General features: G+C 43.5%; 1 protein-coding gene across 2 annotated transcripts in view; it reads left to right on the top strand.

Moving 5' to 3' along the window:
• The window catches only part of ptpro (protein tyrosine phosphatase receptor type O), a 162,955-nt gene that overhangs the window by 90,140 nt on the left and 53,948 nt on the right, over nucleotides 1-18,867 (top strand). For both annotated transcript variants that reach the window (XM_080207253.1, XM_080207252.1), the window contains exons 9-12: nucleotides 1,659-1,852; nucleotides 5,329-5,440; nucleotides 11,339-11,490; nucleotides 15,855-15,975. In XM_080207253.1, the coding sequence (XP_080063379.1) occupies nucleotides 1,659-1,852; nucleotides 5,329-5,440; nucleotides 11,339-11,490; nucleotides 15,855-15,975 (579 nt within the window). The remainder of the gene's footprint in view (nucleotides 1-1,658; nucleotides 1,853-5,328; nucleotides 5,441-11,338; nucleotides 11,491-15,854; nucleotides 15,976-18,867) is intronic.

Here is an 18,867-nt window from a genome sequence, read left to right as displayed (position 1 = left end):
CAGCTCCAACTGTGAAACTCATCATAAATACAAGTACTTATAAAAGTCATACAGATGCAAGCATCATTTGCAACATCCTTATTGCTGTTTTCACGGATAAGGTTTTATTTAATATTAAACTAAAAATTGTAAAGGGGGTGCGGAATGTGAAATCTTGTGCTAACATGCAGCCTAACCCTAGCAGTAAGGAAAACGTGTCTGGGAACTTTCTGTCCTCGTACTCAGCTAGGTTTTTCCTGTGCTGCTGAAAGTGAACAGAGTTTTGGCTGGAAAGCTAAATTTTCCATTCTCGTTCGCACCTGGTCCCGTAACATAAGAGGCCAGAAAATTCTGCCCCATGTCATGTGTTTAGTGGGACCACCGCTATACCCTCATCTTTTTTCCATGTGGTATCATTCATGAGCTGAAGAGTCGTGCGGCTGTTGAAATATGGATTCTCCGGCCATTCATGCCCTGCTGCAAGAGAGAGAGAGGATGGAGAATTTGGAGCTCAGCCAAGTCTCCGTTCACTGCAGCGGGACTGGAGAATCCCACCCATGATGCCTGATATACAGTAATGATGAATACACCAATGATCAATATATAGTAATGATGAATGTAGTGTTCTGCTCAGTCCCTCATCTCCTCCTAACTTCCAAGGGCCCAGAAGAGTATTGTGTCTTAAACCGATGCATTGGAGAGTTTAGCAAATCCATGGCCTGTTTTCTATACAACCATGAAGGGAACATGAATCACAGAATTGTTATGCCACAGAAGGAAGCCAATCACTCAGCACCGGCTCTCCAAACAAGCATCATGGTTCACTACCATCCCCCTGCCTTTTCCCCCATACCCCGACATATTGTTTCTGTTCAAATAATCATCGAGTGCCTTCATGAAAGCCTTGATTTAAACTGCCTCCACCACACTTCCAGCCAATGCATTCTAGACCCCAACTACTCACTACGTGAATACTTTTTCTCTCATCACATCTGGTCTATGCCTTTTCATTCTTGATGTTTTTATGAGCGGGAACAGTTTCTCCCTATCTACTCTGTCCAGCCCCCTCGTGATTTTGAACCTCTATCAAATGGGAGAGTTAATGCAATAGTCTTATTGCCCCATCCTTAGTCCAGCAAACATCTATTCAGATGTTGATGAATTTGGGTTTTTTGTTTAATTTGTTTGTGGGACATGGGCGCTGCTGGCTGGCCAACATTTATTGCCCATCCCTAGTTGCCCTTAGGCATTTGAGAGTCAACTGCATTGCTGTGGACCTGGAGCCGCATGTAGGCCAGACCAGGTAAAGATGGCAGATTTCCTTCCCTAAAGGGCATTAGTGAACCAGATGGGGTTTTCCAACAATCAGCAATGGCTTCATGATCATCAGTAGATTCCTAATTCCAGGTCTGTTTTATTGAATTCAAATTTCTCCACCTGCTGTGGCAGGATTCGAACCTGAGTCCCCAGAATATTAGTTGAGGTTCTGGATTAATAGTCTAGCGATAATACCACCTAGGCCATCGCCTCCTGGCGTGTGCTTCCAGACTTCACTTATCCAACTCGGTTACACCTGGTCTCTGCTATTAACTATGGAACAGAAGTTAATATTATTCCTCAGAAAAATGTCCTCAATGGTGGACGGGCTCCTAATTTCAGACTTTTCTTTCTTTCCTCAGGCCCATCAGGAGTGAAGAACCTGATATTATATCCTTTGAGCCCCACAGCTGTAGTGTTGAGCTGGAGCAGACCTTATTCTGTGGTGTTTAAGAAGTATGTTGTGGAAATGTACCATCACGATCCGGTCAATCGAAACTCAAAGTGGAAAACCATTCAAGATATCCCATTCACTATTGCCTTAACAACCTCAATGGTAATCCAGTGCAGCATAATGATTATATTGAAGGGATCTTGGGTAGACTGGAACTTTTGTCACTAGAATGGGGGAGCGATTGAGAAGACAGTTAACCCTTTATAGATCTGATGTTGAGATGCAGGCATTGGACTGGGGTGGGCACAGTAAGAAGTCTCACAGCACCGAGTTAAATCCAACAGGTTTATTTGGAATTGAGTTGACTCACCTGATGAAGGAGCAGTGCTCTGAAAGCCCCTGATTCCAAGTAAACCTGTTGGACTTTAATCTGGTGTTGTGAGACTTTTTACTTTATAGAGGCACGGTGGCACAATGGTTAAGACTGCTGTCTCACTGTGCCAGGGATCCGGGGTTGATTCCAGACCTTGCGCCTGTGTGAAGTTTGTACATTCTTATTCTGTCTGTGTGGGTTTCCTCCGGGTGCTCCAGTTTCCTCCCACAGATGTGCTGGTTAGGGTGCATTGGCCATGCTAAATTCTCCCTCAGTGTACCTGAACAGGTGCCGGAGTTGGCAAGTAGGGTATTTTTCACAGTCACTTCATTGCAATGTTAATGTAAGCCTACATGTGACAATAATAAATAAATATTTTTAAAAAAGAAATTCCTCTTCACCTTTGTTCTAAAGGGTTGTCTCTTTACTCTGAGGCTGTGCTCTTGGATTCTAGTATCTCCTAGAAAGAGTTCAAACTTTTATGTTCCCAAGAGTATAATGACTTTCTCAAACGCTCAGAAGCGTTTCAAGGAATGAACAGCCAATTCCCTTTCGTTGAACTCACTGGTATTATCAGCTGCCCTTAAGTAATGCCTCTTGTTTTCTGACAACAATAGAATCATTGCTACACTTGACCACAACTTGGACTCCACATAACAGCGCTTTAGATAGTACAAGGAAATTGGAGCGAAGACAGAGTATGGATTTCAAACTACTTGAAAGGTTCACCCATCTCCTTGAATAAATAATATCATAGATGGTGGGCACTCTTGCACTAAACTACTTTATCGCACGTCACAGTTCCTTTCCATCACTCGCCCTCCGGCGGAGCCACCTGGCATGACACTCATTCTAGAACTGTGAATAAACTGAGAAATATTTTCCCACCAAATGTCCAGGAAATGAAGTTTAAATAGTTGTCCACTTTTTAAATAAAAATTTTAGGATGATATTTGTTATACAGCACGGAAACAGACCTTCAGCCGAATTGGCCCAATCTGACCCTCTCCGCTAATCCCAATTGCCCATGTTTGGCCCACATCCCTCTCATCTTTTCCCATCTGTGTATTTATCCAAATGCTGTTTAAATGTTGCTATTGAACCTGCCTCAGCCACTTTCCAACTCATTCATATATGCACCACCCTCCACATCTAGAAGTTGCCCCTCGGGTCCCTTTTAAATCTTTCCCCTCTCACCTTAAACCTAAACCCTCTCGTTTTCAATTCCCCTTCCCTGGGAAAAAGACTGCGTTCAACCTAAGACCCTCATGATTTTATACATCTCAGTATGGTCACCGTTATTCTCCTTCGTTGCAAGGAGTAAAATCCTAGCCTGGCCAACCTTTCCCTATATCTTTTGTATATGAATTGTATGATTTGCCACTGCGCACCACAATGCACTTTCACCTCCATATACACACACCTTCCTTTGTACACCTGACTAAGATTAAGGCAGCAATTTTATTAACTCTTTGACCCATCAGTGTGGGGCAGAGGTTTATCGTACAGGAAATCCAGAGAGTTGGGTTATCCCCGGGCACTGCGGAATTCCAACTTCCCAACATTTGTGTCGTGATGCCGATGGGTTCTGTGCCTGGAAGTCAGCCTGATCGACAGGCCTGACTTCACATCAGGAAGGGAACGCTGGAGAAGAGGCTGCACAAGTGGGTAAAACCAAGCTTCAGTCCTGGGTGGGGTAGGAGATGGGTGAGTCCAAACCATCCCTCCCATCCCCAGGGAGAGGGTCAGGGCCAGGACCAATTTAAAGGCACTTCCCTCCTGGATCTGACAGACCTTCCGGGCAGATGATGAGCTTTGACAAAAGGTCATCTGGACTCGAAACGTCAGCTCTTTTCTCTCCTTACAGATGCTGCCAGACCTGCTGAGATTTTCCAGCATTTTCTCTTTTGGCTAACAGATCTTGTCTTCTTTTAACTATGGGCTTCCTGAGGCCCAAGAAATTCAGCTGTCCAGAATCGAATTTAAAAGGATACATTAAAAATTCAGCATTCGTCCTTGCTGTAATATTTAAATCAACCATTCACCTCCTGGCCCAGACAGCCCCAGACCAGCTTCTTTTATAACCAGGATTGAGCAGGTTGGAAATTGGGATGCGTAATTTTAATTTTTCCCTCCTCCTCATGCAGTGATTAAGCTGTGTATGCTAAAATAAACAACAGTATGTTTTGTTGTGATCAGAACTCTCCACTCACCTGATGAAGGGTCAGAGGCCCGAAAGCTAGTGGCTTTTGCTACCCAATAAACCTGTTGGACTTTAACCTGGTGTTGTGAGACTTCTTACTGTCTCCACATCGAAGGCAGAGTTTAGATGGGCAAGTGACCCAATTTTTACATCTGTCAGCAGTCATGGCCAAAAGTTTCCATATCTTTTTAAAGTTTATTTACGAGCATCACATTAACACTCCAATGAAGTTACTAGTCGCCACATTCCACCGCCTGTTTGGGTACACTGAGGGAGAGTTTGGCATGACCACTGCACCTAACCAGCACATTCTTCAGACTATAGGAGGAAACCAGAGTACCAGAGGAAACCCACGCAGACACGGGGAGAACATGCAGACTCCGCACAGACAATGAGCCAAGCTGGGAATCAAACCCAGGCACTGTGAGGCAGCAGTGCTAACTATTGTGCCAAGAATCAGAAAATAAAGAGGAAATGGACTATGTAAAGAGCTGGGTGGTAGCTAGACTCATGCATTCCATCTCATTTATAAGGCCAGATGTGGCTGGCACCACCTCAGTCACCATCTAATATACAGTTCTGAACCCATCAAGTGTTTGGGAGAGAGGGCCAATTGAGGAATGGATCAGCAACAGGGAGTGTGAGTCATATATTCCCATGTTAATAAACAGGCTCATCAACCCAATCACGATGTACCAATATGGCCAAATTAAAGGGGAAGTCAGTGAAGGAGGTAAATCACCCTCTGATTAAGAACAATGAAGTGCATTTGATCTCGTTTCCAGATGTCTTGTAGCAGAGGTTAAGAACGCTACTTTATGAACTCACTCCATGTTTAAGACATAGGCTTCATATTCTCTTTCTACAAGGCAGCTCCACTGATACCTTGCTGTCCAATTGTATGTATCTCTCGTTGGAAATTCTTTTGCAGACAGCAGAGTATCCAGTGATATTTGGTCACATTTTCACACTTGTACAGAACGGTAACTTTTTAAGAAGTCCTCTTGCTGTGGTGTTTGCTGTTATCTCTCGGTGATGTTTATTGCTGTGTTTCATTGTCAGACTGTGACTGACTTGCAACCAGCCTCACGCTATGAGTTCCGTGTTACCATGGTTTCCTGGGGAGAGCCTGAAAACAGTTGCTGTGACAGATCTTTAACAAGCTATATAACAGGTGAGCCCAGTGTGGTGTTTTTAACATGTGACGAGGGCATCGCTGGATAGGCCAGCATTTATTGCCCTTGAGAAGATAGCGGTGAACTGCCTTCTTGAACTGCTGCAGTCCCTATGGTGTTAGAGAGAATTCCAGTATTTTGACCCAGCGACAGTGAAGTCAGGACGGTGAGTGACTTGGTGGACAACTTCCAGGTGGTGGCTTTCCCAGATGCCCTTGAACTAGATGGAAACTTGGCTGCTTGGATCAGACCAGGAGTATACATGATTTGACGTTTAATTGGATATAAAGTAGAAAATGCTTCCTATGTTTCGAGATGGACTTTCTTTTCAGATTTATATCTGGATTATTTTTACATTTTCTCACGAGGTTACACGGTGTTTTGTAACTTTAATTTTGACTGACCTGACTGGCTTCTTTGGTGATACAGATTGAAATAACTTGCATTTATTTGTTATTTTTCATGCCCTTGGAACATCTCCAAGCACTTCAAATCCAACTGGTCTGAAAGACAGGCAGCCTTTTTCTTAGCAAATATGGCAGTTAGTTTGTGCTAACTGGAAGATCCCAGAAATAGCAAATGTTTGAGTGAATAATCTATCTGTATTTGGTAGCAACTGCCTCAAATGAAGAGTAGGTGATGACCTTATGCAATGGAGTTGGTGCAATATTCTTCCTTGTTTATATTTTGTCTGTTAGCGAGGATATAATACAATCAAATTTCACCCACTAAGCGCTGCCATGACGCCTAGCCCTTTTCTGCCAAGTCTTAGATTAGCCTAAACCTTGATTTAGGCTACATATCTCTCAATATACCCTAGGCGAGATTCTCTGACTTCCCCTCAGTGTTTTTCCTGGCGGTGAGAGGAAACGCACTGTTTGCTGGTAGTAGGATTCTCTGGTCCCACCACTGTCAATGGGAATTCCCATCAAAACCACCCCACACCATCAGTATATCCATGGCAGGGTGTGCGCTGCCAGTGGGACCAGAGAATTCCGGCAGCATGAATGGCTGGAGAATTCAGGCCGATGTTTTTACATCGACTGCATAGTTGTGTCAAGAAGGTTGAATAACTCTTGACCATATTCTTGGTGTCTTGCCCACAGTAATATGTGTCTAATTTCAATACCAATGCTACTACAAGGGGAAGTTACATTTAGAGATTCACCCAATGTCCTCTCATGGCTATCCGTCTCTTTCTGTCACTCCCAGTGCATTATCGGGTGGACAATTTCTTCTGCAACTCAAAGGTTCATTTTAGGAGTGACTGATTACCTGGGGGAATTTACATTATTTTTCTCTGCTGTTCCATTTCACCTCAGTGTTCCTATGACCAACCCCCCTCCCTCCCTCCCCTCCACGCCCACCCCCTCCCTCCCTCCCCCCCATGCCCACCCCCCTCCCTCCCTCCCCCCCACGCCCGCCCCCTCCCCTTTTCTCGGATCAGAACCTTCCACACACCTGACAAAGGAACACCATTTCCGAAAGCTTGTGGGATTACTATCAAATAAACTGGTTGGACTCTAACCTGATGTTGTGAGACTTCTTACTGTACAAAAACCCAGCCATCTCACCTCCCCCAAGATTAATTTCATTCCAGTGTCAGCTAGAGGGCAGTATTTTTCAAACTTTAGTTCAGGGACCTACTTCTACCAACTGTTCAAACTTTGGGTCCCCCGCCACATTCATTCATTCATTCGCCAGTATTTCCCCGCATATAACACACACGGGCTCTGCACGCTGATTTGCATCGGCATAATTAACAAAACCACGCTTCAAGAAACCATCTTCATGCTGCTTTGCTCCTGATTTTAATTTCTTCTCATCAGCTATTCACCTCAGGCCCTGGTACCCTGTACAGAACTAACAGTAACACTGCTATATCCTATCATGGACTCCCTCCAGAGCAGTTCTCTCCAGCAGATTCCCATGTGAGATCCTGGTCAGTAGGTACACTGCCTGTTAGTGTCTCTGACCATCTCTTGTAACAGAATGACCCATGTCCATAGCCCTCTTGTCTGTCTCGCAAATGAAATACACTGCAAAGTGAATTTACACCAAATGCACATAGGTACGTACAGGATGCTTGGCGCTAAGCATACACACACGGCATGCTGACCTGCTCACTGTTTCATCTTATGGTCGGAGACTATTGTTCCAGAGGCATTTAAAGATGCAGGAACTGATTAGGAACAGACAGCATGCTTTGTGAATGGAAAATCATGTCTCACAAATTTGATTGAGTTTTTTCAAGGGGGTAGGCGAGAAGGTAGATAAGGACAGTGCAGTTAATGCTGTCTACATGGACTTTTGACAAGGTATCTCATGGTAGGTTGTTGCTTAAGATTAAATCTTACGGGATCCAGGGTGAGGTAGCTAAATGGGTACAAAATTAGCTTGATGACAGAAGACTGTCATCGAGAGGGTGGTTGTAGAGAGTTGTTTTTTCAAAATGGAGGCCTGTGACCAACAGTGTGCCTCAGGGATCAGTGCTGTTATTTGTCATTTATATTAATGATTTGGATGAGAACATAGGAGGCATGGTTAGTAAGTTTGCAGATGACACCAAGATTGGTGGCGTAGTGGATAGTGGAAAAGGTTATCTAGGATTGCAACGGGATCTTAATCAATTGGGCCAGTGAGCTGATGAATGGCAGATAGAGTTTAATTTAGATAAATGCGAGGTGATGTATTTTGGTAGATTGAACCAGGGCAGGACTTACTCAGTTCATGGTAGGATGTTGGGGAGAGTTATAGAACAAAGAGATCTAGGGGTACATGTTCATAGCTCATTGAAAGTGGAGTCACAGGTGGACAGAGTGGTGAAGAAGGCATTCAGCATGCTTGGTTTCATCGGTCAGAACATTGAATACAGGAGTTGGGACGTCCTGTTGAAGTTGTACAAGACATTGGTAAGGCCACACTTAGGATACTGTGTGCAATTCTGGTCACCCTATTATAGAAAGGATATTATTAAACTACAAAGAGTGCAAAAAAGATTTACTAGAATGCTATCTGGACTTGATGTTTGAGTTATAAGGAGAGACTGGAATAGACTGGGACTTTTTTCCCTGCATTGGAAGCTGAGGGGTGATTTTATAAAGGTCTATAAAATAATGAGGGGCACAGATCAGCTAGATAGTCAATATCTTTTCCCAAAGGTAGGGGAGTCTAAAACTGGAGGGCATAGATTTAAGGTGAGAGGGGAGAGATACAAAAGGATCCAGAGGGGCAATTTTTTCACACACAGGGTGGTGAGTGTCTGGGACAAGCTGCCAGATGTAGTGGTAGAGGGGGTACAATTTTGTCTCTTAAAAGCATTTAGACAGTTACATGGGTAAGATGGGTATAGAGGGATATGGGCCAAACACGGGCAATTGGGACTAGATTTTAAAAAAAAGGGGGCAGCATGGACAAGTTGGGCCAAAGGGCCTGTTTCCATGCTGTAAACCTCTATGACTCTATATTGAGGCAGAGGAGTCTGGCCACATTTAGATTAGTGTGTGCAATTCTTAGCACCTTGGTCAGGTGGTCTTTGGGGAATAACCATGAACCTTTTTACACCTGCCCACGACCCACCCGTGGGTCATGATTTCCGCTTTGAAAAGTCCTGCTACAACTGACCTCCAGCCACAGTGATGTCACCAAGGAAGAAAAGCAGGCTACGTTGAAGTATTCTCACAGACAGCAAACCAGGAAGTAAAATGCACTGGTTATCCTTCATTGTTTTACCATTTTAAAAAGGAAAAAAAAAGATAAAGACTGGGACATCTTTGTGCTATGAAGGTGGAAACTGAAATCTAATAACTTAATTTAAAAAAAATGGAATTTTTTTCTCATAATGGAGAAATTTGACATTCCACAAATAGAAAATTTCATGGCCAAAAATGTCATTCAACAGCAATTATGACTTAATACACCATGCACAGTGGTTAGCGCCGCTGCCTCACAATGTAAGGGATCTTGTATTCGATTTCTGGTTTGGATGACTGTGTGGAGTTTGCACGTTCCCCCCATGTCTGTGTGGGTTTCCCCTAGGTGCTCCAGTTACCCCCCACAGTCCAAAGACATGCTGGTTAGGTGCATTAGCTATGCTAAATTCTCCCTCAGTGTACCCGAAAAGGCACCAAAGTGTGACAACCAGGGGGCTTTCATAGTAACTTCATTGCGGTATTAATGTAAGCCTTCTTGTGACACTAATAAATAAACTTGAAACATTAAAACCCTGTTACATCTCACAACAAGGTGTAACTTTTCCAAGAGTTCTACAGCAGGAGTAATGGGGTAAAACATCAAAGTTCATGTCAGTTCAAGTCACTTCTATGATTATTTTCTTTATTCTTTCATGGGATGTAGATGCTGCTGGCAAGACCAACAAAGATTGCCCATCCCTACTTGCCCTTGAACTGAGAGACTTGCTAGGCTATTTCAGAGGCAGTTAAGAATCAGCCAAATTACTACAGGTCTAGAGTCACATGTAGGCGAGACCAGGTAAGGATGGCACATTTTGTTCCTTGTGAGGCATTTTTGAACTAAAAGGGTCCTTATGGCAATTGATGATACTTTCATGGTCACCATTACTGAGACTAGTTTTCAATTCCAGATTTTATTAATTGAATATAAATGCCACCAGCCTATAGCTGGGATTTGAACCCCTGTCACCTGGGCTACCGGGTTACTAGTCCATTGTCTCCTCCTAAATAGGCTTCAATGGTACATCCTGTGGAGGAGTGGGGAAATTATGGAAAACAACTTCTGGATTTTCATGTTTAACTTCTTGTTAAGGAGAATAGAATTGTAGAATCCTACAGTGCAGAAGGAAGCCATTCGGCCTGTTGAATCTGCACTGACCACAATCCTATCCATTCCCCATAATTCCATGCATTTACCCCAGCTAGTGCCCCTGACACTAAGGGGCAATTTAGCATGGTCAATCCACCTAACATGCATATCTTTGGACCATGGGAAGAAACCGGAGCACCCACAAAAAACCCACACGGACATGGGGATAATGTGCAAACTCCGCACAGACATTGGCCCAAGCCGGATATTGAACCAGGGTCCCTGACACAATGAGGCAAGTATGAAGGTGAACACAAACAGTTCCGTTATAAACCACAATCTCCAAACCTTAGTGTTTTATCTTTCCCTCAGATAAGATACATGAGGACATGAAGGTCTGTGTACGGGTTGGTAAAGTTCCCATTTTGATAAGTTGGTTAATTTAGATTAGGCAGAACTCTACATGTGGTATAGTATTCAAGGATTAATACGACAATAACAAGTACCTATAATGGAGTAAAACTTCCAAAGTCATTTCACAGGGGCATCATCAATCAAAATTTAAACATGTACAGTTGACCAAAAGTTTGTTAACGAGCATAGCTCGTGGTGCAGCAATTAAAATTGGCGTTGTGCAAGAGCTGCAGAAGTATTTCTGATAGTTGTGGGGCTGGAGGAAAGGATTGGGAGGAACAAGGCCAATGGTGGCCATTTGAGATCAACATTTTAAAATCAAGGTGTTGCTTACCAGAGTAGATAGTATAGGTCAGCAAACACAGGAGTGATGGGTAAAAGAGATTAGGGGTGGAATTTTCCCATCCCGCAAGCCAAGGGAATCGTAACAGGCAGAACAGGACAGGACCATGCAAAGGTCCATTGACCTTGGGTGGGATATCCCGGTCTTAGGTCAAGCACAGCCGGAAAATTCTGCCCTAGGTGCAAGTTAGGATGCAGAGAGCAAAGATTTGGATACCCTCACGGTTACAAAAATTATAAGATAGGAAGCCAGCATTGGAATAGTTTAATCTATCAATAACAGTTACATGGGTGGTAATCCATTAAAGTCTTCACATCAACCTTTCTAAAGTATTCTTTCTACTTTGTCTTTCTTACAGCACCACTTGCTCCCGAGATTACTTGGCTGGAATATTCTAAGAACATTCTCTCTGTTAGCTGGACCTATGGTGATTCTACAACTAGAGCATCCAACTCGACCCTACCTTACTGGCTGGTTGTAGCTGTTGGAAGAAGAATCATTAAGAAAAGTGCAAGTATACATTGTTGTGTGTTTGACAATGTCAAATGGTTGATCAGTTCAAGATAAATTTCAAAGTGGCACAGGATAATCCCAGAATTTATGCCTTTTCAATAAAGTTTACACCCATCTAAGATTTAGAGATTATGGGAAGATTTTCTTGTCCTGCCTGCCACGGGAATTGTAGCGAAGTTTGTTGAGCTCAGGAGGGATTTTCCAGTTTGAGGGTGAGCGTGGCCAGAAAATCCCACCCTACAGATCCCATTCTATTCAATCTCTCCTCCTAGAACAGTCGTCTCCGGGAATCAATCTAGTGAACGTTTATTCCATCCTCACTAAGATAAGAACACCCTTCCTCAAGTAAAGAGACAGGCGTTGTGAGCGCTTCCAGTTGCAGCAGGACTCTGCATCATTGAAAAAAGACTTCAGAACACCACTCCAAACCTCTTGCAAGAAAGAGTAACAGTCCCTTCATCTTCCTAATTGCTTGTCATACCCACATGTCAATTTTCCATCACTAACGTACAGCAAGGCTAAAGCAAATTGAATTTGATCATTTGAGGCTGCCATTGGGATGTCATTCCTTCTCTCTGTTCCTTAATGGATCAGATAGTTAGTACAGTCCTGAGATTTTCTAACAGTCTGAACAATATGAAGAAATGCTGCCTCAGTTTATTGGGTTTAGTTAGGAACAGAACAAAATATAAATACAGATAGCCTGACATTAAAGGGAACACAATTGTCTTGAATTCCTGGGATTGTGCAAGGTCAGGGAATGGCCTAGTGGTATTATCACTGGACTATTAATCCAGAAACTCAGCCAATGTTCTAGGGACCCGGGTTCAAATCCTGCTACTACAAGTGACGGAATTTGAACTCAATAAAAAATATCTAGGATTAAGAATCAACTGATGACCAAGAAACCATTGCCGATTGTCAGAAAAACCCACCTGGTTCCTTTCGGGAAGGAATCTGCTGTCCTTACCTGGCCTTGGTGTGACTCCAGCAACTGGGTAGCACAGTGGTTAGCACTGCTGCTTCACCAGGGACCTGGGTTCGATTCCCAGCTTGGGTCACTGTCTGTGTGGAGTTTGCACATTCTCCTCATGTCTCCGTGGGTTTCCTCTGGGTACTCCGGTTTCCTCCCACGGAGGAAAGATGTGCGGTTTAGGTTGATTGGCCATGCCAAGAATTACTGTTAGTGCCCTGAGATGCGTAGGTTTGAGGGAATAGTGGGTAAATATGTAGGGATATGGGGGTAGGGCCTGAGTGGGATTGTGTTCGGTGCAGACTTGATGGGCCAAATGGCCTCGTTCTGTACTGTAGGGATTCTATGAACTCTCAACTCCCCTAGGGATGGGCAATAAATGTTGGCTGACCAGTGACGCCCATGTCTCAGGATTGACTAAAAGTCAGGAAAGGAAAATGGCTGAGGATATGTATTATGATCTTTGACAAGAGACACAATGGGATAGAGTGCACGTGGATCAGTTAATGAGACAGAGTGACTGAGCCGAATGGAATTTTTCATTCCATGGGATGGAATTCCCTCCTGCCAGTCGGATTCTCTGGTCCCACTGAAATCAATGAACTTTTGAATAGCTCGCCGCATTTTCCAGTCCCATCCCAACTGCGACAGGGCCATAAAATTACACCCATGCACCCAGCCCGCTTATTGACTAATTTTTTTGACATACCAAACTCTAAAATCAAAAAGCTTTAAGTATTGTTTTTCTTAAAAGCAAAAATATTTTCCAAAAGTTGCGAGACTGGTAAATGTTGGCATTAGGAGAGATTTGGACGTTTGGGGACTGCACACAAATTGTGGAAAATTGGCATGTGGGTATGACAAGCGATTAGGAAGAGATGGGGAATGTTACTCTGTTTCTTGCAAGAGGTTTGGAATGGAGTTTGGAAATCTTGCTTCAATTCCACAAGCCTCTACAGCAATCACTGCTGTCCACACTATCTGTCTCTTTACCTGAGGTAGACCATACTTACCTTGGAGAGGATGCAACAAATGTTCACTGGATTGATTCCTGGGATGAAAGGCCTGTTCTGGAAGGAGAGATTGGGCCTGTAGTCTCTGAATCTTCGATGGATCTAAACTGAATGAAAAATGTTTCAAGTTCTGCGATGGCTTCACAGGATAATTGGTGAGAGAGTGTTTTTTTCTGGCTGGAGAATCTAGAACCAGGAATATCATAATCTTAGGATAAAGGGCCAGACGTTTTAGAACTGAGCTGAGGAGATTTATTTTTCACTCTAAGCCTTTTGACTCTTTGGAACTGTCTACCCCCAGAGAAGCATGGGTTCGGGTTACTCAGTCGCTAAGTATATTCAAGACTGAGACTGATCGTTTCCAAAAAATCTAAATTGAATCAAGGACAGGATAGGAATTGGTGTAAAAGATCCAAAAGTTCAACTACAGTCTGCAAGACTGGCCATGCAGGCTGAAGGGGCCTTTGGCCTACTCCTGCTTTTATTGCTTATGTTACCATTTTAACTGTTTTCAGATGATGTGTCTGTGTCTGACGTGAAATTATATCAGCATTAAGAGCCCTCATTGTCAAACAGTTCCTGTGCCTTAGAATTTAAACTACTTTTTGTGTTGACCAATATAAGATAAATTTCAAAGTGGCACTGAGGAAGAAAATCTTTCCCTGGATTTGGTTCTGGAGGTAGGATCGGTGAGCCAACAGATTTACTGTGGGCCAGGGGCCTCACATAGAGCTGTGATTTATCCCGAGGGAGTTTCACGGGGGGGGGAGGACAGCCTTGCGTCAGAGAGAAGCTGACAGGCGTTAAGGCTGATTAATTAGGCAGTTACAAAGTAGATTGAGGAAGCAATTTCCTCAGAGATGCAGCCCCTCATCCAAGCACAGGGGAGGGTTACACTACAGGAACCCCTTCAGTAAAGAGGCAGCCATTGGTATAAAAGGAGGGATCAGTAAGCAGGAGCTCCAACATAGCTACTAACTTTCCATTGTTTAGGCAGAGTTCTAGGATTGAGTGTTGACTGAGAAAGATAGTGGGTGTCTTGGCGAAGGTACAAGGGAAATCGGCAGCTGCAGGCCTCCCCATTGCTGTATACGATAATGGGATTTAGCCTTGGACATGGCCATCTCAACGTTACGACCCATAGATTCTACCTACCTCTTGGGATTGGCTATAGCTAATGGATGTTGGAGGAGGACAGGAAAGTCAGCGATATTAAAGGATTAGATTCAAGAAATCCCTTGCAACTTACACCATGGTGGATGTGGGGGGGCACAGTGGTTAGCACTGCTGCCTCAGTGCCAGGGACCCACGTTCCTTTCCGGCCTCGGGTGACTGGCTGTGTCGAGTTTGCACATTCTCCCTGTGTCTGCGTGGGTTTCTTCTGGGTGCTCCAGTTTCCTCCCACAGTCCAAAGATGTGCCATGCTAAATTAACCCTAGTGTCAGGGGGGACTAGGAGGTTTAATATGAGGGGTTACAGGAAGAAGGTCTGAGTGGGATTGTGTTCAGTGCAGAGTCGATGGGCCGAATGGTCTCCTTCTGCACTGTAGAGATTCTATGAGTGTATGAAACCAGAACTGGTGGTGACCAAACTTTAACTCAATGGGAAACACATCTTGGAAGGTATTGGATCAGAAGCAAAGTTGAAGAAACAATGGAGTTTGGTGAGAAGTGCATATTGATGGCAGCTTTGAAGGAGATGGGATCACTGTCAGAGAATAGGTAGGAAAAATAATATTAGCGTGGATCATGTCTGGAGGGGATGTCAGGGTGGGGGTGGCCATCTCTGGAAGTGCTGGGATGAAATGGGTTGAAGGGAGCAGGTGCTCAGGGATGTAATGTGTTTGAAGGGGACTGGAAATAGAGATTGAGAGAGATTGGTTAAGTAGAGGGGCAATGGGATGGGCTGGGAGTAATTGAATACAGCGGTGCTGAAGGTACAGAGGTCTGCAAACTACTCCTTAATAATAATCGCAGGATTCAATGAAAAAATGTAAGATATTGCAGAGGTGAAACAGAAGGGATATCTGAAACTCAATCTTAAAGAAGTACAGATTTTATTTGCATTGACTGTCTTCCATGTCCCTATTGTCTCTAAATTGTCTACTTTCTTGTAATAGATAAAGCTTTTTTTAAATCATATTCTTACTGTCAATTGACTCATCCTTGCTGCCTCATCCCTCTCGCGCTGGCCTAAACCATTTAGGATGCTTTGATGCAGTCACAAGATATCTTGATTACTAAGAGGCTCGAAGTTTTACTGCTTTGTAATTAGAGAAACATAGAAAATAGAAATATAGCAGGGGTGGGCCATTCAACCCTTCAAGCCTGCTCCACCAAGAAGTGCTGTAAACAAGGATCTATTGTTTCATACAGGTGCCACATAGCATAATGACAACACTTCTTCGATTGCCTCCTGGGGACATATACAACCTAACTGTTGTAGCCTACACAGAAGGGAGCAGCAATGCCTCGGCGCCACGAATAATTCAACTCCGTAAGTAGTTCTTGTTCTTTTTTTATTAAGTAACATTATTTGTCTTGCAGGTACCTTTGGTGCTTGTGAATTGATTTGATTTATCCCAAAATCAAATTGGGATGCAGCGAAAAGTATTGTATCTTGAGCGCCATAACGATAAAGCATACTGTTCGTAGAGTACATAGGGGAGAAGGAAAGGAGACGGTGCAGAATTTGGTGTTACAATCAAAGCTAGGGTAGAGAAAGATTAGCTTAACATGAGGTAGGTCCTTAAAGTCTGATGGCAGCAGGGAAGAAGCTGTTCTTGAGTTGGTTGTTATGTGACCTCAGACTTTTGTATCTTTTTCCTAATGTAAGAAGGTGGAAGAGAGGATGTCTAGGGTGGGTGGGGTCCTTGATTATGCCGGCTGCTTTTCCGAGGCAGCAGGAAGTGTGGACGGAGTCAGTGGATGGGAGGGTTAACTCCTCTGTGATGTTTTCACTGCATTAATGTTGAAGTGTTCTTCAACAAGCAAAGGTTGTTTAAAAATCCTAAAAGCTCAACCCAGCCATGTCTGAGAGTAACTGGAATAAGGAAAGTCTGTAAACACCACAGAATATAGGGCCTGAGGCCTCCCGTGGTCTAGATCAGCGGTCTCCAAACTTTTCAGTATCAGGGTCACATTTGTATATTTTACACATTTTCGTGGGCCAAATAAAAAAAAATTAGTTTTATAAATGAAGTTGCTGTGGGCAGGATGTGGCCTGCGGGCTGTAGTTTGGGGACCCCTGGTCTAGATGATCAAACCAATGTTGTAAATGCAAATTCAGTGAGGAAGTCCGAGTTAAACTCTGTAAAACTGAAGGTAAATTAGACTAAAATTAGGGTGGAACTGCAAAGGAAACAGGATTATCCATTTGCCTTGGCTAATGAGTCAATAGGTAGTGAGTTTGCAGTTCTGGTTTTGATGTATAGAAGAATTCCAGTTTGTTAGTCAGATTTGAAACATACTCTGCAGATTGGAAGTTGGTAAGAGACTCCTTGTGATGTGGGCTGACTTTTCTTACTTCAAGTAACTTCGCTGAAAATTGGAAAACGGGCATCGACGAACAGTAATCCACCCTGAGAACATGTTGGGGCCAGGTCAGTAAGTCTGCTTGTTAACTCAAGAGCAGTGCAGCTGGGTCCACGCCCCTGAATCTGATACTGAACAGATCTTTAAGAGTTACTTTCCTTCCTGCCTGCTGTCCTCACCACCTCCAGCACTGAGGGCCAGGATTGGTATCTCTAGTGTGAAAATAGCAGTTCTCACTAATGGGTACAGAGGCCGTAAATCCTAGCAACAAGCAGATTACGGGCCTGGCCTCCTGCATTAGCCCCCTGGTCTTGCATATACGGGAGGGTGAGATGGGATTGGAAAGCAACGGCAAGGGAAGAGGGTGATTAGATGGCAGTGAAAGAGGAGGCAGTGTACAGAGAAAAGAACAAATGGTGGTAGTGAAGAGGATGATGCTTGGAGTAGAATTCTGGTGGGAGGAAGGAGAGAAAGTTAACATGCTCCTGGAGGTGAAGCAAGCCACTCAGTTTGAAGGGAGGGGGAATGGAAGGTGAGTTTAATTTGGTAAATGAGCCATGGGAAAGAAGAGTGCAGATTCCATTGTGCAGAGCTGGAGTCGACTGTGGCTCGATGAAAGATTTGATTTGATTTACGTTTGTCACATGCGTTGGGGTAGATGAAAAGTATTGTTTCTTGCTTGGTATACAGAGAAAGCATATCATTCGTAACGTACATAGGGAAAAGAGGAGGGTGCAGAATATAGTGTTACAGTCACAGCTAGGATGTAGAGAAAGATCAATTTAATATATAATACGGCTATTCAAAAACCTGATGGCAGCAGGGAAGAAGCTGTTCTTGAATCTTTCGGTATATGGTTTCAGACTTTTCTTTTTTCCCAATGGAAGAAGGTGGAAGAAAAGTGGGGTGCTGTCTGCTTTCCCAAGGCAGTGGCAAGTGTAGATGGAGTCAATAGACAGGATGCGTGATAGCCAACCCTTTGTAGTTTCTTGCAATCTTGATCAGAGCAGGAGCCACACCAAGCTGTGATACACCCAGCAAGGGTGCTCTCTATGGTGCATCTGTAAAAGTTGGTAAGCATCGTAGTGGATATGCCGAAACCATGAAGAGTTGAATGGGCTCCAGAGTCTTTATGAATAGGGTCCAGAGGGATCAGATTGCCCTCTGAAACTGAGAGAGTGGTGAATCGATATGAAAGTCAAGGTAACCTTGGAGTATGATAGGCTGATTACTAAATTAAAATCCAAATGTTACCTCTGTTTTCTCCTTTGGCCTTTACTAAAAGGCCTATCAGCTATAGACTGGTGCTTAATTAAACTGGAATGCATCGTTTTAATGAAATATTCAGAATTATTTCCAGGAGAACCAATTCTCTCACCAACTAGTAATGCCCCATTTGTGTGCCTTTTATGTATTCCTGTTTCTTTTTCTTCAGTACCAATGAAAGCTTAAGCTGCAAAGTTTCACTATGTGCTCTCACACGTTCAGGCTTTTCCTCTGCTGTCAGCTTTTCGAGCACCATGTGGGTCTCTTTGTCAGGGGCCTTCAAATGAACCAGAAGTTCATGAGTGAGAACTTCCTAAAATACAAAAAAAATTACCCCAGGAATTCCTCTTGGGTCCTTTGTTATTTTTAATAGGGGACTATTGAAAAGCAGTGATGATTCCAGGTATCTGAAATTTAAATATGTGGCAATTTTCAAGAAGTTACACTTGTTCCTATAAAAAAGACAAAACTTAATTGTTGTAATTGAAATGACAGATATGGACAGAATGGGTCTAAATCATTAATTCCTTGGGTTGAAATCTCAGGGGGTCACCAGCTAACAAAATTAGGAAGTCTGGATGAAGTACAG

This window comes from Carcharhinus amblyrhynchos, chromosome 19, assembly GCF_965287045.1.
Source record: "Carcharhinus amblyrhynchos chromosome 19, sCarAmb.v2.hapA, whole genome shotgun sequence".
Classification (NCBI taxonomy): Eukaryota; Metazoa; Chordata; class Chondrichthyes; order Carcharhiniformes; family Carcharhinidae; genus Carcharhinus; species Carcharhinus amblyrhynchos.
This window is presented reverse-complemented; position numbering and strand designations above follow the sequence as displayed.